The sequence below is a fragment of the Tachyglossus aculeatus genome, chromosome 2, assembly GCF_015852505.1.
Source record: "Tachyglossus aculeatus isolate mTacAcu1 chromosome 2, mTacAcu1.pri, whole genome shotgun sequence".
In the NCBI taxonomy this organism is placed as follows: Eukaryota; Metazoa; Chordata; class Mammalia; order Monotremata; family Tachyglossidae; genus Tachyglossus; species Tachyglossus aculeatus.
This window is the reverse complement of record NC_052067.1, coordinates 38,859,643-38,883,443: the sequence shown is the minus strand read 5'-3', so window position 1 is coordinate 38,883,443 and position 23,801 is coordinate 38,859,643. Positions and strand designations below refer to the sequence as shown.

Here is a 23,801-nt window from a genome sequence, read left to right as displayed (position 1 = left end):
AAACTAGTGGCATTGAACTTTTCCAATCCAAGCTCCATACTTTAAATGGTTTCTTTTTCCAGGTGTGAAGATGAAAACTCCTAATTTTCACCTTTGATTTTACTTGAAGAGTGAATATTTGCAGAGTTAGGAGAGGAATTCAGTAATTCAATCAGCCACATTTATTGAGTGCTTACTGTGAATTTATCTGTGGGGCTGGGAAGTATTATTATAATCCCAGGATAGAGCCAGCCTCATCTTTAACATTGAAGAACAATTTTAAAACGATTTACACGATTGTATTAATCCAGCCTCACACATAAATTAAAAAAGATCTTCAGGTTGCTGCTCACAAAATTGGCATCACCCTTATTCATATCCTTTATTCCCCTGCTCACTGCAGTCAAGTGATCTTGATAAATTAAGAAAGCACAACTATTTCCCCTTTAATATTTTAGATTATCAACACTAGACCCCATATAAATTAAAAACTGAGTAAATTTAATCTTCCTGCCTGATTTTTTTCACCTCCTGATTTAAGCACGGAGCATGCAAGTGTATAACTTTCCCAAGCTCTGCAAACAGTAAGCACTCAAATACCACTGGTTAAGCAGGGAATTTGTCAAAGTAAATCCTTCCTGCTTCAGTGAACTTGCTGTCTGGGCAGATGAAAGACTTTTGCAGAGGAAGTCTCAAGTCAGACCTGAGAGAGTCAAAGCCAGAGTATTTGGGCACATACATGTGGAGCTGTAGCTTTAAATAGTTGCCCTTCATAGCAAGTTTGGAATTTTTAATTTTTCAGGCTTTAGACTATGATGCGCCTTTCAATCTTTACCCCACATGTTCATTCTCCTAATGCATTCTTTTGGTACTTAAAAAAAATCAAGTTCCTTTTGTTAAGGACAGTGGTTCACTGGTCTTGCACGGTCACTCAGAATTTTAAGTGAATACTTTAAAAATACTTAAATGATATTGGCACTTCCTATGTGTCCGTGTCTCACAAGGGGTCCACAGTGTTAATTTCCACTTTACAAATGAGGTAACTGAGGTACAGCGAAATGGAGTTGCTCAGTGTCCCACAACAGACAAGTGGGAGAGTCTGGATTAGAACCCAGGTCCTTCTGACTTTATGCAATAGGCCATGCTGCTTCTCCACAACTCCTTAAGAGCAGAAGAAATGAGAAGGCGTCCGACTATTTTCTCGTATGCTACATGTGAAAGCTTCAAATTGTGACTACATCAAGCAGTGTAGCTCTGGAAGAGGACACACCGTAAGCTCCTTGTGGGCAGGAATCAGGTCTTCCAACTCTGTTGTACTTGCCCAAGTGCTTAGTACAGTCCTCAGCACTTACTAAGTGCTCAGCAAATACCATCGCCTGACTGACTGTGGTCTAATCAGGCATGGGAGACCTGTAATCTAATTCTGGCACCACCACTTGCATGTCATTTGAATTTAGACAAGTCATTAAACTTTTCTGTTCTTCTGTTTTCTCATCTGTAAAAATGGCTCTCTCAGATTGTGAGCCCAGTGTTGGACAGGGACTATATCCAGTCTCTGTATATTGAATCTACCCATCACTTAGCACAGTGCTTGGCACATAGTAAATGCTCATTAAATACCATCGTTATTGTTACTATTAACACATTTTCCAGTGGAACCTATTGATTTTTTTCTGGTTAATTATGGGAAATTCAATGCAGTTTTTATCAACTTTTCAAAACTAATTACAAGTGCCGTTATGGCAACTGTGGATAAATATAAAAGAACTTCATGCCTGTAAAACTTGGCACTCTTACCACTCAGGCATACTGGTCCCATCTCTTCCTCTCTTAACCCCTATCTGTCATTCCCTTCTTTAGAACAAACGTATACAAGGGTCTGTTTAAGAATGTACACCTGGTCCTCTTGCAATACGCTTTCATTAAACTTGAGTTAATAAGGACTAGAATATCAAATGATCCTCTAGACCGTGGGCACGGAATGTGACTACCAATTCTGTTATGTTGAACTCTCTGCAGTAAATGTTCAATAAATACGATTGATTTAATTTCTTTTAAACCTACTCCCTGACTTTCCACTAAGGTCACCTCGACTGAAACTCTGGTGTTGAAATGAGCTTGACTCATTTTAGGTTTTGCTATGTAAGCAGTCAGTTGTATTGATTTGTACTGTGGCTCAGTGGAAAGAGCACGGGTTTTGGAGTCAGAGGTCATGGGTTCAAATTCCGGCTCCGCCAGTTGTAAGCTGGTGTGACTTTGGGCAAGTCACTTTACTTCTCTGTGCCTGTTACCTCATCTGTAAAATGGAGATTAAGACTGTGAGCCCCCCGTCGGACAACCTGGTCACCTTGTAACCTCCGCAGCGCTTAGAACAGTGCTTTGCACATAGTAAGTGCTTAATATACGCCATCATTATTTTATTATTATTTTTTATTTTCAGGTTGTCTGGTGTGCATGACTCGTTTTGCCCAATGAAAGGTTAAGGTGGTGACATGTCACAAAGGAACGAGCTTCCAAGGGTGACCTGTTCCCCTATAACTGACATCTAACTGATGCACTTTAACTGCCTTCATCTTCATTTTCCTCATACAAAGGCATTATGATTATTATGTCCTCCATTGAATGTTGATAAATACCCTCGGGGAAGTCATCAAATGAATCAGGAGGCTGCCCGGAGAGAGGAACTTTCTGGCATTATTAGACTTGACTCTGCCCCCAGTAAACTGCTTTCCCTATTCCTGCAGTGCCCGGGGACTTCTTGGGAAGCTCAAGCCAGAGAATCCTTACTGCTGTGGGCCTGGTTTCCCTAGGGATTTCTCGCACCTGCCCCTCATTTCCCCTTCCACTTTTCCAAAAGAATCCTGTGCCCCTAGGTACCAGCTGTTTATTTGTGGAATGGAGTAGGGGCAAGGCTTTGAAGGGTTAGTTTCCTAGGAGGTGGTACTTTGAGGGTTTGGGAGCAGAAAGGGCAGCCCTCTCAGCCCCTGGTGATGGCGCGAAGCGTAATGTCCAGCCATTCTGCCCATCTAGACTCCTGAGCTTTCCCCGTCCTGCTCAATTTCATCTATTTTTATTTGATCCTCCCTTACTATATTTTATCCAGAGAGATTTGATCTGACGGATAAAATTAAACGTTCAGTCAATCGTATTTATTGAGCGCTTACTGTGTGAACTTGGAAATGACAATAAACAATAACAATGAACACACAATCCCTGCCTCCAGTGAGCTGACAGTCTAGAAGGGGGAGACAGACATTAATCCAAATAAATTACAGATATGTACGTAAGTGCTGTGGGGCTGGGAGAGGGAAAGAACAAACTCCTCATCTTTGGTGTTCTTTTTTAAAGGGGAGTTTCATCCGTTGTTGGGAACTTGATCTTTTCCAAGCTCATTTTTGGATGCATTTCTGTTTGAATGTATAGCAAGATAAATCAGTGGAATAAATCATCTTAGAACTTATCCCCCTGACTGTCTTCAGAGTCACCATTACCACCCACAAAAGATGTGGGTACCTATCCAGGGATGGACTCTACTTTTAGAAGCAGCGTGGCCTAGTGGATAGAGCATGGGTCTCAGAGTCAGAAGGATCTGGGTTCTAGTCCTGACTCTGCCACCTGTCTGCTGCGTGACCTTGGGCAAGTCACTTAATTTCTCTGTACCTCAGTTATCTCATCTGTAAAACAGGTTAAAACAGTGAGCCCCATGTGAAATAGAGACTTTGTCCAACCTGATTAGCTTGTAATTACCCCAGTGCTTAGTACATAGTAAAAGCTTAACAAATACCATAAAAAGTTGTGTATTGAACTGTTAAATCAGTTTTGCAGTGCAGTATCTCTCTTTTTAGGTGTAATTTCCACATTTTGGTTTGTGAAGCTTACATCTCCGTAATATATCCTTCAGCTGTTTTAAATATTATTTAGTTTGGGGATATCTGCTAACCATTTGATATTTGAATAAAGGGTCTCATTAACTTTATTCTGAAATTCAGCCCACCCTGAGAATTGGCACCCAAACCTTTCTTTGTTTCCCAACACCTGTTGTGGGTTTAGGTGCATCTTGTTAGGCCACACTAACTGCGATTTTCTTTTGAATTCTCTTTCCTACTTAAAAGATGAAAAGAAGACATTTTCTTCAAATAACATGTTTTTTTAGACCTTTCTTGTGACCATTGTTAGGTGTTGGTTTATTGTCTTTAAGGTTTATTTAGTGTGTGTTTCCATAAATATTCGTAGGTATATGAAGTTCATTTTTAAATGGTTTTTTGGAACAACTTTCCTTGAGAGAATATGAACTGATAATTTGAATAATAATGATAGTAATTCTAGTACTTTAACACTTTGTGCCCAGCACTGTGCCTGTGTCTTATGGCTCTCATAGGCTAAGTAGGAAAACAGATATTGAATCCCCATTTTATAGATGAGGGAATTGAGACACAGAGAAGTTTGGTGACTTGTCCAAGGTCACACAGCAAGCAAGTGGCAGAGCCAGGATTATAAACCAGGTCCTCTAACTCAATCAATGCTATTTATTGACCATTTACTGTGTGCAGAGTTCTGTACTTTTTCCACTTAGCCATACTGCTTTCCTAGGTGTGAGCTCCCTGTGTGGGGAGAAAACAGTGGATGTCATAGAACTAGTTGAGCAAATGAGCAGTAGTAGAATTTACTTGAAATTTAAGAGGGGAGAGAGTAATGATACTTTCTCAGGTTAAAGGATTTTATAATTGCTCAATTTTATGGTATGACATCCGTACAATAAATATCATTTTGTTACAGGTTCGTCTTACCCATGAAATTAAACACAAGAATATAGTAACTTTTCATGAATGGTATGAAACCAGCAACCACCTCTGGATGGTACTGGAGCTGTGCACAGGTAAAGGCAATCCATCAGTGGGATTTATTGAGTGCTTACTGTAGGCAGAGCACTATTTTCAGCACTTGGGAGAGCACAAAATAAATGTTATTGTAAAAAATCTTGGTTTTTTTTTTTAAAAAAGCTTAGATTAGTGGTTCCCAAGCTATTTGATGAGGTCGCACCACCCTATTTGCAACAATAGTAATATGTAATATTTGAATAATGTTTTTATTTTTCCAAAGAACTTTTTCACATTATCTCATTTTAATCCTTGCAGCTCTTACAGAGAAGCAGCGTGGCTCAATGGAAAGAGCCCGGGCTTTGGAGTCAGAAGCTCATGGGTTCAAATCCCGGCTCCACCACTTGTCAGCTGTGTGACTTTGGGCAAGTCACTTCACTTCTCTGGGCCTCAGTTACCTCATCTGTAAAATGGGGATTAAGACTGTGAACCCCCCCATGGGACAACGTGATCACCTTGTCACCTCCCCAGCGCTTAGAACAGTGCTTTGCACATAGTAAGCGCTTAATAAATGCCATCATCATCATTATAGGGAAAGGGTCTTCTTATCCCCATTTTGTCGTTGAGAAAAGTGAGGCAGAGGGCAATAAGCCACTTGCCCAAAGTCACACAGCTGGGTGGTGGTAAGGTTGGGACTAAATTCCAGGTCTTCCAGACCTGTTCTCTTCCTACTAGACTCCATTGCCTCACCCTCAGAGTTTGGACACATATAAATCATAACTTGAAACTCTGGGGATGGGTGGAGGATTCTGTGGCTTGGTGGTGGAAAGGGAGTTTGTAGCTCTGAAATGATCACACAGGAAGGCCGGGGCATAAGAACTCACAAGCTCCGGATCTCAAGTTGGGAATGGCCCCAAATTGCCCCCCAGTGGATCTCAAGTTGGGAATGGCCCCAAATTGCCCCCCAATGTCTGTCCCTACAGAGGGTTCATCTCCATCTTGAAAGGCCTAAAGCATTCTCTAGTGCTGCAGGTGTCTGTTTAGCAAACTTGGTGTGCATGATCTTGTTACACGTTGTAGGGATGTTAATTGCAAGTGGCAAAGTAATTGGGATAGAGTCACAGACAAGGGGGAACCATTACATCAGATGATGGATTAAAATCCCCTTTTAAGTCATCCATTTATTCACTCCAGTCTATAAAATTAATTTATCCGAACAATGTGTTCTGAGTTGACCAGATTAGATTCTGTGAAGGTCTTCTGGCCTTTGCATTTCTGGCCTCGCTAATCATCATGAAATAAAATAATTAACTTTAGCTTGGAAGTAGCTATTCCATTGGCATTTCTACATTCACTTTCTACTTTAAGAGACTAGTGTCAAAAAAGGATCAGGAAATAAGAGGTTTATGGTTATTTGGGGTTTTCAAATTTCTTACTTAAATTACTTAGACATTTAGAATATAGTGCCTTGTAGCTGGGTTGAGTCCATTTGCATTTTCTTTTCCTCAGTTGAGATAAGGCAGTCTTGAGCAGAATCAATCAAGGAAACATTTCGGCTAACTATTTGCAACTAGTCCAAATCCAGTGTTGGGGAAATTTACATTTTTCCATTAATATTTATTAATCTGAAATTAATAATAAAGCTTTGCCTAAATTATCTCCAATTTCTGTGATAAATTATTCCTTGCAATCTGGGATTAGAAAGTCAGTTCTAAATGAATACATTTTTTTAAGGACTTTATTCAGTCATAAATGTCTCCAAAGAGTCAATCTTCTTATCCCCAAATAAAAGCCCAGCTTTTAATTAAAAGTATAAGCGTCCACACAATCTTATCTCTTCTTCCAAGGCCCTTTGGGGAACAAGAAAATAAATTTGGAGCCATAAAATGGGTGGCAATTTCAGAGGAAACATTCTTGGAGAGATAATGAACTACCCAAATGAGCATGCTGCCAAAAGCAGAAGCCAGGGTAAATTGACAGAATTTTGGTGAAATAATGGCGATAAGACATGAGATAAAAATTCATGGAAGACATCAAGGGGAACAAAATAATTTGAAACGTCTATTCTAATGTTTTCTATAGGTTTTTTTCAAATCCTAGAAAATTGGTAGCTATGCCCTCAGACTAGACGTGAAGCAGAGGTGGCTACTATGTCCAGGACCCTAAGCTTCTCTGTATTCTCCTGGACATCTGATTAAAGTGCCCAGTCAGTGGTATTTATTGAGTGATTACTGTGTTCAGGACACTGTACAAAGCCCTTGGGAGAGTAGAGTACAACAGAGTTGATAGCCCAGCGCTTAGAACAGTGACCAGTGCTTAAAACAGTGCTCTGCACATAGTAAGCGCTTAATAAATGCCATTATTATTATTATTATTATTATTATAGACACTTTCCCTGCTCACAGTGAGCCCAACAGACCTAGCAGTTTGGGGGCGGTCCGTAGCAGAATTCCACTTTGCCATCAGGGAGCTGACCCCCTTAGTATGTTGTAGAGCAACAGGAGTGGCAGTGCTTGTGGCTCTCCTCTCCCCTTATTGTTCAGGAGAGAGAGTCTGGTGGAATACACCATGACTTGAGAAAGTCATTGTGTTCTTTGGCTCACCAATTCTTCCTGCTCGTAATGTTGGTCAAATGCCATTAAAAAAAAAAATACATTTTCCTTTCTCAGATGACCCTTCCAGTTGGTAAAGAAACTCTGCCTAAACAAAATGTCCAAAGGTTTGGTGTAATACTAATAATAATGATGGTATTTGTTAGACACTTACTACGTGCCAAGCGCTGTTCTAAGCGCTAGCTTTGTGACGTTATCTCCAGAATAATTTCATTTATTTTTTTTTTGTACGCCATTCGGTCAGTTGTATTTGAGTGCTTACTGTGTAGAAAGCAGCGTGGCTCAATGGAAAGAGAACGGGCTTGGGAGCCAGAGGTCACGGGTTCAAATCCCAGCTCCGCCAATTGTCAGATGTGTGACTTTGGACAAGTCACTTAATCAATCAATCAATCGTATTTATTGAGCGCTTACTGTGTGCAGAGCACTGTACTAAGCGCTTGGGAAGTACAAGTTGGCAACATATAGACCATCACCCCCATCTTACCTCCTTCCCTTCCCCACAGCACCTGTATATATGTATATATATTTGTACATATTTATTACTCTTTTTATTTTACTTGTACATATCTATCCTATTTATTTTATTTTGTTAGTATGTTTGGTTTTGTTCTCTGTCTCCCCCTTTTAGACTGTGAGCCCACTGTTGGGTAGGGACTGTCTCTATATGTTGCCAATTTGTACTTCCCAAGCGCTTAGTACAGTGCTCTGCACATAGTAAGCGCTCAATAAATACGATTGATTGATTGATTGATATAGAGACAGTCCCTACCCAACAGTGGGCTCGTACCTCATCTGTAAAATGGCGATGAAGACTGTGAGCCCCACATGGGACAATCTGATCATCTTGTATCCTCCCCAGCACTTAGAACAGTGCTATGCACATAGTAAGCGCTTAACAAATGCCATTATTATTATTATAAAGCACTTTACTAAGTGCTTTGGAGAGTAAAATATAACAATAAACGGACACATTTCCTGCCCACAATGAGCTGACTTTCTAGAGGGGGACAGGAATTAATATAAATAAATCACAGATTTGTACATAAGTGCCCTGGGGCTGGGGGCTGTGTGCAGGGAATGAATAAGGGAGCAAGTCAGGGCAATGCGGAAGGGACGGGGAGAAGAGGAAAGGAAGGCTTAGTCAGGGAAGGTCGCTTGGAGATGTGCCTTCAATAAGGCTTTGAATGTGGGGTGAGTAATTATCTGTCGAATATGAGGAGGGAGGACATTCTATCGTATTTATTGAGTGTTTACTGGGGGCAGAGCACTGTATTAAGCACTTGGGAGAGTACAATACAACAGGCCATGGTGCAGGACGTGGGCCAGAGGTCAGTGGTGAGTTAGATGAGATTGAGGTCCAGTGAGAAGGTTAGCATTAGAGGAGAGTTGTATTTGCCAAATTCAGAAAATATACTTGTTGTCTCTCTGCACTTGTAAGAGTAGCATGGCAGCCATCGTTCTTTCCATTCTTACTTTATTATTTATTCATCAGGAATGATTCTTATTCATATATTGTAGGTGGTTCCTTAGAAATGGTTATTGCTCAAGATGAACACCTCCCTGAAGATGTAGTAAGAAAGTTTGGTATTGATTTGGTTACTGGGCTACATCACATTCATGACCATGGAATTCTTTTTTGTGATATTTCACCCGGAAAGGTAATCAAAGCATTGGTTTTCTTGTTTCTATATTAGTATGTGATGTTCTCTGAGTTCCCTTTGAGATATTCTAATGATTGTGAAACATAACAGTACCTTCAGTCCTTCATTTCTGCAGGGTATTTTAAAATTCTAGGAACTATTGAAAACCATATCTGTAACATATGTATGATCATGTGTGTCTCTCCCTCTCAACTGTAGGCTCCTTGTGGTCAGGGAGCATACCTACCAACTCTGTATTCTCTCAAGCACTTAGTACAGTGCACTGCCCACAGTAAGCACTCAATAAATAAGACTGATTAATAAAACCACTTGATTAATCAGAATTGAAATTAAATTAACCCATATAGGTAACTATTAGAGCATAAAACAAGTTCTCCCTCCTTTCCGAGCTCTTATAGTAATTTCTTTATATAGCTCCTAGTTAAGGCCCGAAAGGTAAATGTAATAGAGGAAATAAGATTACACAATATATTTTTAACCTCCTGAGCAATATTGAATGCAGAACACAATTGGCTTTATTCATCATATGAAGGCATTCTTTTTCCTTCATTAGTGTTTGTGAATTTAGGATTTAGGTCTGTCCTGATACATGAGTTTTCAGGAATTAATCTTTGTCCTGGTTAATTCTAGGGCAGAGTAACCCAAACTAAGTCTCTCTGACTTCATGGGGAAAAAACATGGTGGGTAATGGGTTAATTTTTTTGTGAATATAGGTAGCTGAACTAGATAATTCCTCAGGTCTTCCAAAAACTTTCGCATCAATAACAGGATTTTTTTGAATTGATTGTCCTCAGCGGTATGTGGAAGCCACAGTGATACATGGGGTACTTAGGATGCTCATTAATCTGATGTCATGTGAATCACTAGAAAGTAATTATGATATTTGAGTGCTTACTGTATGCAGAGCACTGTACTAAGTACTTGGGAGAGTATGATATAACAGAGTTCATAGACACATTCCCTGCCCACAATGAGCTTACAGTCTAAAGTGGAAGACAGACATTAATATAAATAAATAACAGATATGTACATAACTACTGTAGGGCTGAGGGAGGGGTGAATAAAGGGAGCAAATCTGTGTTCCTTTGGAAAGTCGTGAAACTCTTAAGCAATGGTAATATATAATCTCATAGTCATCAACATTTGTTGACCATCTATTTACAGAGCACTGTACTGGGCACGTGGGGAAAATACAGTAGAATTTAAGACATGGTCTTTGCCCTTGCCTTTAGGGGAAATAAGCAGATATAAATTGCAAACATAATGAAAACAAGAATAAGAGCATTAATACTAATGATAAACACAGAAGCAGGCAAATCAAATAGATACACATGAGACTGTAGTCGTTATGGGCAGGGAACGTATCAGGTGTATTTGAGTGCTTCCTGTGTGCAGAGCATCATCATCATCATCAATCGTATTGAGCGCTTACTATGTGCAGAGCACTGTACTAAGCGCTTGGGAAGTACAAATTGGCAACATATATTGGCAACAGAGCATTGTACAAAGGACTTGGGAGAGTACAGTATAACAGAGTTAGCAGACACATTTCCTACACACAACAAATTTACAGTCTAGAGGACTGTATGATGTCTGCTGTCTGTCCTATTGTACTGTTCCAAGAGCTTAGTACAGTGCTGTGCACATAGAAAGCGCCCTGGAAATACCACTGATAGACTTGACCCAGATCCCCTTCTCCATCAGATGACCGTCTCCACTGCAGCTCTCAGGATCTGTTGCCAGCATGCCCTGGCCATTGCAGGCTGCCCACATGGACTTGCTTGCTTCTTGGTATTTGAAGAAGAACCCACCCTTGGCAGTGAAGTTCTTCTCTGAGTGTAAAAGGCCAATGTGGGAGCCACAGCCTCAACCCTGTTGGGTGCACAAAAAGGGCTGTTTCTTGTGTTGGCCTTAATATTTGTAATGCCTGGGCCGGTTTTCTCTGTTGAATTCAGTCATCAAGATACAACCTTAAGTACATCTGTCCTCGTGATTTTTTTTCCAGGTTTAAGTGAGGTGTTTAATTGTGACTTCATTTCCACAATTTAATGTGTCCCAGCTTTAATGATAAAAGTAACTCAGGGAATTATAATTAGTAAAAAAAATTGTAGTTTAAATATTCCATATACCAATTTAGTTGAAATTGAAAAAATTTTATCCTTGGAATGAATTGAATATTTCAGGGGTGCTTGTTTTTCATACCCATAGATACTCTTGGAAGGGCATGGTGCATTGAAATTCAGTAATTTTTGCTTGGCTAGAGCAGAAGGTGAGAATTTGGAAGAGTTCTTTGCTTTAATTACCACAGAAGAGGGAGGAGGTGATTGCGGTGAGAACACTTCCCAGAAGAACCTAAAAAATAAAACTAAAGGTAAGTTGTTGTTATGGCGTTCAAGGTAATCGAAGCTATGTACAGATCAGACTAAAGGTAACTCAGCAAATAATGTGCTGTACTTAGAGTGCATTGGAGTCTGACTAGTAGAAAATATGGAAATAATAGCTCCCGGAATTAAATCTGTAAGACGGGTGAACTATTTAATTTGTCCTGTAATATACTTCTCCTAGGAAGAATTTAAATATGCAAGTAAAGGTAAAGTGTTTAGAAAATATCTTCAAGTAATAGGCTGGAAAGCAAGTGCTGAGAAATGACTAAGTGGAAAATCCTATTTATTTGAAGCCACTGGTCAGTGGAACTAAGGCTAGTTAGAATATTCCCCTCCCCCCAAAATCCAGATAACTTCACATGATTGACTTGAGTTTAAAGTAGGTTATCCAGACTCTGAATGATCTAAACTATCATTTGTCCCAATTAGTTTGGATAATCTGTGTTCTATTGTATGTAGAAATGAAAGCTTTATTCTAACTGAATGTATTTGAAACAACACAATTCAGGGCTCAAAATATCTCTTTAAATGAGTGACTATAACAATTTTATAAAATGGCAAGCATTTCCTTGTTAAACTTAATGTGGATTATGGTTTATCAGGAATTTTAGTTGCCTAAGTATTTCATTATCCAGTTAAGTACTGTACTAAGTTCTGGGGAGTTTAAATACCAGGGTATTGATACAGTCATGGTCTTTGGCCCATGTTACACTTACAGTCTTCAAGGTTGGCTGGAGAAGAGCACTTGGAAAGAAACCAAGCTGCTTGAGAGCGGGGTACAGCTACCTTGCTTCTGTTCTAGTCTCCTAGGTACTTAATACAATGCTTGGGCCATTGTGTTTCATTGTATGTAGAAATGAAAGTTTTATTCTAACAATGTATTTGAAACAACACAATTCAGGGCTCAAAATATCTCTTTAAATGAGTGACTATAACAGTTTTATAAAATGGCAAGCATTTCCTTGTTAAACTTAATATGGATTATGGTTTATCAGGAATTTTAGTTGCCTAAGTATTTCATTATCCAGTTAAGTACTGTACTAAGTTCTGGGGAGTTTAAATACCAGGGTATTGATACAGTCATGGTCTTTGGCCCATGTTACACTTACAGTCCTCAAGGTTGGCTGGAGAAGAGCACTTGGAAAGAAACCAAGCTTCTTGAGAGCAGGGTACGGCTACCTTGCTTCTGTCCTAGTCTCCTAGGTACTTAATACAATGCTTGGGCCATTGTGTTCCATTGTATGTAGAAATGAAAGTTTTATTCTAACTGAATGTATTTGAAACAACACAATTCAGGGCTCAAAATATCTCTTTAAATGAGTGACTATAACAATTTTATAAAATGGCAAGCTTTTCCTTGTTAAATTTAATATGGATTATGGTTTATCAGGAATTTTAGTTGCCTAAGTATTTCATTATCCAGTTAAGTACTGTATTTAAGTTCTGGGGAGTTTAAATACCAGGGTATTGATACAGTCATGGTCTTTGGCCTATGTTACATTTACAGTCCTCAAGGTTGGCTGGAGAAGAGCACTTGGAAAGAAACCAAGCTTCTTGAGAGCAGGGTACGGCAACCTTGCTTCTGTTCTAGTCTCCTAGGTACTTAATACAATTCTTGGGCCATTGTGTTCCATTGTATGTAGAAATGAAAGTTTTATTCTAACAATGTATTTGAAACAACACAATTCAGGGCTCAAAATATCTCTTTAAATGAGTGACTATAACAATTTTATAAAATGGCAAGCATTTCCTTGTTAAACTTAATATGGATTATGGTTTATCAGGAATTGTAGTTGCCTAAGTATTTCATTATCCAGTTAAGTACTGTACTAAGTTCTGGGGAGGTTAAATACCAGGGTATTGATGCAGTCATGGTCTTTGGCCTATGTTACATTTACAGTCCTCAAGGTTGGCTGGAGAAGAGCACTTGGAAAGAAACCAAGCTTCTTGAGAGCAGGGTACGGCTACCTTGCTTCTGTTCTAGTCTCCTAGGTACTTAATACAATGCTTGGGCCATTGTGTTCCATTATATGTAGAAATGAAAGTTTTATTCTAACTGAATGTATTTGAAACAACACAATTCAGGGCTCAAAATATCTCTTTAAATGAGTGACTATAACAATTTTATAAAGTGGCAAGCATTTCCTTGTTAAACTTAATATGGATTATGGTTTATCAGGAATTTTAGTTGCCTATTTCATTATCCAGTTAAGTACTGTATTAAGTTCTGGGGAGTTTAAATACCAGGGTATTGATACAGTCATGGTCTTTGGCCCGTGTTACACATGCAGTCCTTAAGGTTGGCTGGAGAAGAGCACTTGGAAAGAAACCAAGCTTCTTGAGAGCAGGGTACGGCTACCTTGCTTCTGTTCAACTCTCCTAAGTACTTAATACAATGCTTGGGCCACCCAAAGTGCTCAGTATCGTGAACTGAAAAAACAGTTCACCTCTGATGAAAGCAACAGGCAGAGAGGGAACCGTCCTCAGATCTTCATCACTTCATCTTGGGGCAAATTGCCCTAATTGTACAGCTTGATGGGGTGCCCTACCTGGACCTCTGCCAGTTTGCTGAGGGAGTTGCTGGTCGTCTGGCACACTGCAGGCTGGCCCTGTTCTGCAGCCTTGGGCTTAGGCCTGTGGTGCCGCCTACTCATTGACCCACAGCCCAGAAAAGGACAGCCCACTCCACCTTGCCGTGGTCCACGCTTGGCTTGGCTTCATAAAAAAATGCTCCCCCTTCCCCTGAAAAGTCTGCTTTGAAATAATTCCACCCAGGTCTGGCTCTCTAGCCCTTCTCCTTTTGCTGGTGCTCTGTTCTGAACCATTTCATTGTATTTTTTTTGGGTGGGTGGGGGGGGATTTAAGCGCTTTCCATGTGCCACACACTATACAAGGGTAGATACAAGCAAATCAGGTTGGATACGGTCCATGTCCCACATGGGGCTCACGTTCTTCATCCCATGAAGCAGCGTGGCTCAGTGGAAAGAGCATGGGTTTTGGGAGTCAGAGGTCGTGGGTTCTAATCCTGGCTTTGCCACTTAGCTGTGTGACTCTGGGCAAGTCGCTTAATTTCTCTGTGCCTCAGTTCTCTCATCTGTAAAATGGGGATTGACTGTGAGCTCCATGTGGGACAACCTGATTTCCTTATATCCCCCACCCCCAGTGCTTAGAACAGTGCTTGACACAAAGTAAGTGCCGAACAAATACCATCATTATTATTAATCCCCATTTTACAGATGAGGTAACTGAGGCACAGAGACATGAAGTGACTTGCCCAGGGTCACGCACAATAGAGAAGTGGCGGAGCCAGGATTAGAACTCAGGTCCTTCTGAGTCCCAGACCCATGCTGTATTCATTAGGCCAAACCGCTTCCACACGTGCAGTTGTCCCAACAATTGAACATGCTGCCAAGGTGTGCTTGTGCCTTGCCTGATCTGGCTTCACCCTGTCAGTGGCAAAAGGGGGGCTTCAGGTGTCAGGAGCCTCCCCCTCTCCCTCTCGAGGCCTGATGTCGAAGGAACAAGTCAGAATACTTAACTGCAGGTTCTACTGCCCCATGACTTTTCATAATATTGGGTAAGCAGTGGGCATTTAAAATTTTCAACCCAGGTGACACATTGATGATCTTTCTACAGGTTTTTGGTGAGGAAAAAATGATCTGTCGTGGGTTGAATATGAATAAGTAATTTAAAAAATAAAGATATGTACATAAGTGTGGTGGGGAGAAATATCAAATGTCCAAAGGTCACAGATCCAAGTGCACAGATAACACAGAAGGCAGAGCGAACTGGGGAAAAAGAGGGCTTCAATGGGGAAGGTCTCTTGGAGGAGATGTGATCTTTGAAGGTGGAGAGAGTGGTGGTCTGGTGCATATGGGGCAGGAGGAGAGAGGTTGTGAGAAAAGGGTCAGCGATGAGATAGATGAGACTGGGGCACAGCGAGTAAACTGGCAGTAGAGGAGGACAGTGAAGTGAGGTAGGGTGGGGTGAGATGATTGAATGTGTTAAAGGCAGTGGTAAGGAGTTGGATACAGAGCTGGATAGGCAGTCCTTGGAAGTTTTTGAGGAGTGGGGAGATATGGACTGAAAATTTTTGTTGAAAAATGATCTGTGCAGCAGAGATTTGAGTCGGGGGAGAGAGGCAGACGGGAGATTAGTGAGGAGGCTGATGTAGTCATCAAGGTGGGTTAGAGTAAATGCTCGGATCAGCATGGTAGCAGTTTGGAGAGGAAAGGGAGGATTTTTAGCCACGTTGTGAAGGTAGAACTGACAGGATTTAGTGGTAGATGTAGGTATGTGGGTGGAATGAGAGCTGAGCTGAGGACTACTCCAAGGTTATGGGCTTGTGAGATAGGAAGTTTACAGTGATGGGAAAGACAAGGGGAGGACAGGGCTTGGGTGGGAAGATTAGGAGTTCCGTTTTGAACATGTTTAATATGAGGTGTTGGGAGGTCGTCCAGGTAGATATGTCCTGAAGACAAGAAGAAATGTGAGACTGCAGGGAAGGAGAGAGGTCAGGCCTGGAGATGTAGATTTGTTCTACCTGCTCCTTGAACTCGTGTTCCTTGAGAGGAACAAGAATATGTCTGTCTGGTAGGAATAATTAACGATCCCTCAACATTTCCAAAAAATAGATTCCCGAATTAATTCTTTAATATGAAAATTTTAATTTCAAAATGAGAAATGAGATGGCATAACAAGCAACCATACTCTACATTTATCTTTAGTGCCATTATTTTTAAGTATAGGCATTAGTCCATACCAGTGCTCTTCTAGAGCATTTTCTTACTGAAAAACCTCCCAAGAAACACCGCAAATTGAAGCTAGCGAACACACGAGGATTTTGGCAGCATAACTTTCCACTTCACTATTTCCTCCAAGCCAACTTTAAATGGAACTAGTAAAATGCCTGTGTCTAATACAGTTATAATTATAGTATGTGTGTTTTATTGTAGGAGTGTCGGTGTATACGGCTCCAGAAATTGTGACAGGAACTGATTTCTCCATAGCTAGTGATTTGTGGTCTTTAGGCTGTTTGCTCTATGAAATGTTTTCAGGTAACTCCTTTCTCTTTAAATTTATAATTAAGATAAGGAAAAAGCATTGATTTTTTTGTTAGTATTCATTACTGCATGAGTTTTTGCATTTTACTGAATTGTGAACTTAATCGGTTAGAGACTGGTGTGTATATTTTTGTATACCATATCTGTTTAGAAAGACCCTTTGTTCAATCAATAGTATAGAGTGTTTACTGTGTGCAGAACACTATTAAGTGGTTGAGAAACTACAGTACAACAATCACGAACAGTTGACTTTTTATTTGTGCCATGCTGTGATGGGTTGCATTTATTAATGTTGACTCTGGAAACGGAGCTGGAGAGGCTTATATGATGCTTAAGCCAGAACAGGTTATAAAAAAAACTCCAAAAAACAAAATGTCCTTTCCTCTTTTCTGAGTTTGAGCTTATTCTCCTGATCTCATCTTGGTGTTTGCAAAGAACTTTTTCCACAGGAAAAAAGGCTTCACTGTAAATGTTGAAAAATAAATACAATTTTAATCAGTCTTGAGCTTTAGGGGCTCTGAGAGCAATAAATTACTACCCTGAAGATATATTCATATACCTTAAAATAGTAAAAATACAAAATTAAAAAGAAGTTTTCCATAACAGAAAATTTGGTACTATATAATTAACTTATTGGATTGTATGTATTTGCTCAAAATTACATTATTATAGAAAACTGTAGTTACAGTTTTTCACTGAATTATGTGATAAGTGCCACAGGGTGAGACTGGGCATTTTTGGCCCACAGCTTATCAAGAATTGAGTAGCACTGATTTAGATAAGTTCAACCAATATTTATTTTATAACATTGGGAGACAGTAGAATATTGCTTAACTTGACAAAGAACTTTTTATTTTTTAGGAAGACCTCCCTTCTTTTCAGAAAGCTTATTGGAATTAATTGAACAGATTTTGTGTCAAGATCCTCCACCCCCTTTGGCAAAAGGTAAAATTTCTACAGAACAGATGACTTTTTTACACTAAGCAAATGAATGATCCTGGAATTCTTATTAGAGGCACCTGAGCCTGATCTTTTTGAAGCTTCAAATTTTCCATGGACTCAGATATTTCACCCCTGACTTTTCAGGAATTTGTACATAATGAAAGTGGAAGTATCCTACTTGAAGCGATTTAGAGATGTTGTAAAACTTCTGTGTAGCCACTGTGTAAACACAGCTAAGGAGCTCACATCTTTTGCCTAGCTTCACTTTTTTTTTTGTTGAAGTTCTAGGATGATGTCACTGTCATGTTCATTAATCTAATAATTAATGAGCTTTATTTGAGCTTTAGGGGGCTCTGAGAGCAATAAATTACTACCCTGAAGATATATTCATATGCTTTAAAATAGTAAAAGTAAAATAGTACAAAATTAATCTTTATTAGTCTGTCTAATGACACATGTGACAGAGCTTTCTAGCTCTGCCACTTTTCTGTGTGACCTTGGGTAAGTCACTTCTCTGTGCCTTAGTTATCTGTAAAACAGGGATTAAGATTGCATGTTCCATGTGGGAATATGGACTGGGTCCAACCTGATTAGTTTGTATTTAGAGACAAAGCATGGCTTAGTGGACAGAGCACAGGCCTTAGACTCAGAAGGACCTGGGTTTTATCCTACCTCTGCCCAATGTCTGCTATGTGTTCTTGGGCAAGTCATTTAACTTCTCTGTGCCTCAGTTACCTCATCTGTAAAATGGAGATTAAGTCTGTGAGGCCCATGTGAGACAGAGACTGTGTCCAACCCGATTTACTTGTATCTACCCCAGTAATAAGGGCTTAACAAGTATCGTTTAAAAAAAAGAAAAGAAAAAAGTTTCTGGCTCTGAGGAGGCATAGTAGAGCTCTATATAGTAGGTCCTTTAGGTCAGTAGGAACCAACCATGTCAGAATAGGTTGCCCAGAATAGGGCCAAACCAAGCCCAACCCAAATTTGGCTGGGGAAGCACCCTTCCTTGTGTATTCCTGTTGCCTAAATTCAACACTTAAGGATATGCAAGGAAGAGGGGGGGGATAGTGCAATTTACATGCATTTTTGCTCTAATTTGATCTCCTCTGATAGGAGCAGGGTACAACTGAGTATTTTACTCTCCATCCAAGTTGTGGCCGCCGGGGCTTTCCTCCAGAGTTGCCCGCCTCATTTTGGGAATGCCATAGAAAATCAATCAACCAACCAATTAACTTACGATATACAGAGTACTGTAGTCACCATTTGGGAGAGTACAGTGCAGTTGGCATGTGACCCTTGTATGGCTTTTTGTTTCTTTCTGGTTTCATTCTTTAGCAAAAAATCAGGTTTTGGAAAGAACAGGGGTCTGGGAGCTGGGGGAACTGGGTCTAGCCCCTGCTCTGCCATTGTCCGTTAAAAATAAAAACTCCTCACCATTGGCTTTTAAGCACTCAGTCCCCTTGCCCCCTCCTACGTCACTGCTGCTCCCCTACTACAACCCAGCCCACACACTTCCCTCCTGTGATGCTAACCTTCTCACTGTGCCTCTGTTTCTCCACATCTGCCTCTGGCCTGGATCACCTTTCCTCCTCATATCTAACAGACAATTCCTCTCCCCCCTTACTCTTAGTATCTGACTCTCCCCCCTGCCACACCCCCACAGACTGTAAACTCGTTGTGGGCAACGACTGTGTTTATTGCTTAGTACAGTGCTCTGCACAAAGTGAGTGCTCAATGAGTATGATTGAATGAATAATCAATGGTATTTATTGAGTGCTTATATGTAGAGAACTATATTAAACACCTGGGGGAGTACGCTACAACAGAATTAGCGGATACATTCCGCCCATGAGTTTACAGTCTGGAGAAGCCACTTGATCTTTTTGTTCCTCAGTTTCCTCATCTGTAAAATGGGGATAATAATACCTACTTCTTCCTGCTCCACTGGGAGGTAGATAGTTGACGTGAAAGTGCTTTTGAAAATAAAAAGTCCTTAACAAATTCAAGGTTCTAGCATTTTTATTTTTCCTCTTTGTCTTAATTATTTTGTTGATTGACTGAAGGCAGAAATCAATCAATCAATCAGTCGTATTTATTGAGCGCTTACTGTGTGCAGAGCACCGTACTAAGCGCTTGGGAAGTACAAGAAATGAATAACTACCTTCACTGGATGTTTTGAAGACTGTGTTGGTATTTTTAAAGCATTTTGGACCCTTTTGCCTGAGAGGTGTATGTAAAGAATGATTAAAGTGGCTTTTTAAAAATTACTGAAATGTAGTACTTTCACTTTTCAAATTTTAACATTTATTTTTGCACATTTAGGTTCCTCTGCTTTGAAAGCATCTTCAGAATTGGTTAATTTGCTCAATGGCTTACTTCAAAAAGACCCTCAGAAAAGGTAGAGATTTCCAAAAATAATGATTTAAAAACATGTTTTTGTATGTAGCTTACCTTTCAACTATGCCCTGCTCTTGACTCACTTCTTAGTTATTTCTGGGTGTTGATTTTAAAGGAAGGCCTATTACCTTTGTCCAGGAGGATGTTATTACTGAAATTGAGGTAAATTGGATGTAGTGATGAAGTTGGAATAATCAATCATATTTGAGTGTCTCCCCCTTCTAATAATAATAATAATAGTAATAATGATGGCATTTATGAAGCGCTTACTATGTGCAAAGCACTGTTCTAAGCACTGGAGAGGTTACAACGTGATCAGGTTGTCCCACAGGGGGCTCACAGTCTTAATCCCCATTTTATAGATGAGGTCACTGAGGCACAGAGAAGTTAAGTGACTTGCCCAAAGTCACGCAGCTGACAATTGATGGAGCTAGAATTTGAACCCATGACCTCTGACTCCAAAGCCTGTACTCTTTCCACTGAGCCACGCTGTAGATCAGCGAGCTGATTGAGTGCTTAAAAGCCAATAGTAAGAAATTGGCTCCTTCCCAATGATGAGAGTACAAAACTGAAAAAATACTTTTCTTATAGGATCTTTAAATATATATTTTTTTCTCAGTTGTAATTTATCTGAAAGCCAAAAGGATTTTAATATGGTCAGAATCCTCTCCTGAACATAAAATTAGTGTGAAACAGTGCCAAACATGAAGGCCCAAACTTGTTTCTAAATGAGCAATAGAACACTTGTTGCATCACTGTACCAGAAGTTTTGAATTATTTTAAAATTAGCTATCCACTTCATTTTTTTCTTAAAATGACATCTTTATTGTATCTACCCCAACACTTAAACAGAGCTTGTCACCTAGTAAGCACTTAACAAGTGCCATAATTATTGCAGAATGTAGAGGCAACAGCAGCCGGAGCTTTTCATACTTGCTTCTGCCTCTGCTGCTCTGCTTTCCAGGTTCAGTGGAGGTGAGGTTCCCTGGGAACTCTTCAAGAAGCTGAGGGGCAGGAACTCCTGCTGGCCCTGCAATCATCAGTGTTGCTGTGGTTCTCCGCCAGAGGAGAACATTTTGCCCCTTTAAGGCCCTTAGAAACTAGGACCCTTGGAGCTATACAGAGTTAGCCCTCTCCCAGCCCCTTAGCCTGGCTCGTACCCCTCCCTCCTCTCTCTGGGCTTCAGTGGCTTTTAGGCATTTTGGACTCTCTTCTTCTTCTGCCCCTGCCCCAATCCTGGACATGTTCCCTACTTCTCAGAAAAACCTCCAGTGTTTACTCACTCCTCAGCATTTCACCTTTGGCTTTGAAGGATTTAATCAGCTCTCCCTGTCCCGCCTTTCTACTCTTTTTCCACAACACCCGAGCTCATGTTCTTTGTTCTTCCCAAGCTAACCTACCCCCCACCCCTGCCTGCTTTCTTCTCCTCTCCTCTGTTGCCAACCTTGCCTTCCCCCTCCTACTTGGAATTCCTCCCCAGTCCAGATATGACAGAGCACATCTTTAAAGCTTTTTGGAAATCACATCTCCAGGAAATCTTCCCCAATTAATCTCTAATTTCCCGTGGCCCACCTCAGAGCTTCTGTGCCATCTAAGTGCTGGTGAACTCATGCCCGTAGAACTTACGTATTTATCTTGCATGCTCTAGTAAGTACTCATTAACTCACATATTTATCTCCTTTTCCTTATTCCTCCTATCTGTAAATTACTTTAGTGTCTGTTTCCTCTTTAGAGCTCTCCCAAGCACTTAGTACAGTGTTCTGTCCACTGTAGGTGCTCAGTAAATATTTATTCCCAAATTTATTTTTATAGATCTTTTTCTACAGCTCCAATATGTTGGACCTTGTGTCTGCTATTATTACCCCAGCAAATTCTGTGTCTGATGATCCCAGCTTTCTGGAATGGCAGAGCTGGGGGACCTTGGCCCCTGGTTTCACCCTGGCCGTCCCCAGCCACCTGACTTTGCAGTCCAGAAGGCAGGTACCACTGGACACAGAATGAGCCTGGAAGAGAACATCCTCAGAAATGAGGTCAGTCGCCTTGGAGCAATAGAAGAATGAATTCTAAAATGACTTAGAAAAGAGAGCAGGGCAAGGTACAAGGGAGACAGGGGGATAATCTTGGTGTTCAGGGAGATGGGAACCAGGAAACCCACAGGAAGGGCTGAGATACAAAGGACGGAATGGGACTGCTTCCCTGGAGAATTGGCTGAAGCTAAGACTTAATTAGCTCTCATTTTGAGAAGTGATTCTGCCTGGCTATTGAGGAACCAGCTTTTTGTCATGGCAGCTGTGATGGTTGTGGTGACAGCATCCAGTAGTTTCTGGCCTTAACTGTTCCTTTTTTTTTTTCTTGACATACGATGTCAGCTTTGGTAAATGGCCCTCTGCCTTCATATGCCTTTCCCTGTCTGTGCCTCTTTAATTCAGGGAAAAATGTGGGTAGTGTTTCTTTTGGGGGGTGGGGGGGGAATATAAAAAAAAATTCAATCATGATATTCATTAATTTAATCATATTTATTGAGTGCTTACTGTGTGCAGAGCACTGTACTAAGCGCTTGGGAAGTACAAATTGGCAACATATAGAGATGGTCCCTACCCAACAATGGGCTGGGATTTAAAAATGTTTACTTTCTTATTTCATAAAGATTGACCTGGATAGATTTGCTACAGCATCCATTCTGGAAAGAGGCTTTCAGCAATATTGATGGTGTGTCTGTAACCACTCAAGAAGCCAAATTCAGGTAAATTTATTTTTAATGACATTAATTCTTCATAATGTGCGGTAGAAATTTTTAAAAGCAATTGGGATATTATTTTTGGGGTGATTCGTTTTATGTTCATTTTGGAAAGTAATTTTAATTTGACATGACTCCTTGTCATTCATTAATAACTTTTATTAAGTGTTTACAATGTGTAAAGTACCGTATTAAGCGCAGGAAAGAATATATGGATGTTGATTTAAACATGGCCTCTTGCTCGAAAGAGCTTCACTCTTTAAAGTACAATAAGATACAGATACGAAACAAACCAGATTAAATTCACAAGGGCTGTCTTTCTGAAAGAATACCCAGAAATGTTGTCCTGACATCCCTCTAGTGATTGAGGGGAAAAGAACATGTAGGTGTTCTACATAGAGTTAACAGCAACTAAATCTTGTTGGTTACACCTTTATAACATCACTAAAATCCACCCTTTCCTCTTCATCACTCATTCAATCGTATTTATTGAGCACTTACTGTGTGCAGAGCACTGTACTAAGTGCTTACTCCATCCAAACTGCTACAGCATTAATACAGTCACTTATCGTATCCCACTTTGATTACTGTATCAACCTCCTTGCTGATCTCTCAGCCTCTTGTCTCTCCCTACTCCAATCCACACTTCACTCTGCTGCTCGAATCAGTTTCCTACAAAACTGTTCAGGACATTTTTTCCCCCACTCAAGAAACTCCAGTGGTTGCCCATCCAACTCCACATCAAACAAAAACCTCTCACCATTTCCTTTAAAGTTAGGTGAAGAAAGAGGATTTGGGAAGGAAAATGAGTTCGGTGTTGAGATTGAGGTGCTGGCGGGACATCCAAGTGGACTGGTGATATCCTGGAGGCATTTGGAGATGTGAAATTATAGGTTAGATCAAGATCCAGGGCTAGAGAAGTTGATTGCTTAGGGGTGGTCTTTCTGATCTCCTCACTCATTTTCTCCCCCATCCCACTTCCTGGGCTGACAACCACTTTCAGATATGAAAGTCAGTACTGCTACAAAAAAATTTTAGTTAAACAAAAGGCTTGTTTATGTATTGTTATGTAATATGTTGATACAAATTTCACGTCCTCTATTCAATTCCAGCTTTACTCTTTTATTCATAATGTATGACATGCTTTGCCAATGACTTTTGGGAATTTTAAGTCTAAGCATTTCAACTTTCAGATTAAACCCCTATGTG

The 23,801-nt window shown here is 40.3% G+C and overlaps 1 protein-coding gene across 1 annotated transcript in view; it reads left to right on the top strand.

The window, feature by feature from the left end:
• The window catches only part of ULK4 (unc-51 like kinase 4), a 542,391-nt gene that overhangs the window by 6,348 nt on the left and 512,242 nt on the right, over positions 1-23,801 (top strand). Inside the window, exons 3-9 of the mRNA XM_038768285.1 lie at positions 4,756-4,855; positions 8,927-9,066; positions 11,278-11,440; positions 16,409-16,510; positions 17,378-17,461; positions 19,781-19,856; positions 22,503-22,598. Of these exons, the coding sequence (XP_038624213.1) occupies positions 4,756-4,855; positions 8,927-9,066; positions 11,278-11,440; positions 16,409-16,510; positions 17,378-17,461; positions 19,781-19,856; positions 22,503-22,598 (761 nt within the window). The remainder of the gene's footprint in view (positions 1-4,755; positions 4,856-8,926; positions 9,067-11,277; positions 11,441-16,408; positions 16,511-17,377; positions 17,462-19,780; positions 19,857-22,502; positions 22,599-23,801) is intronic.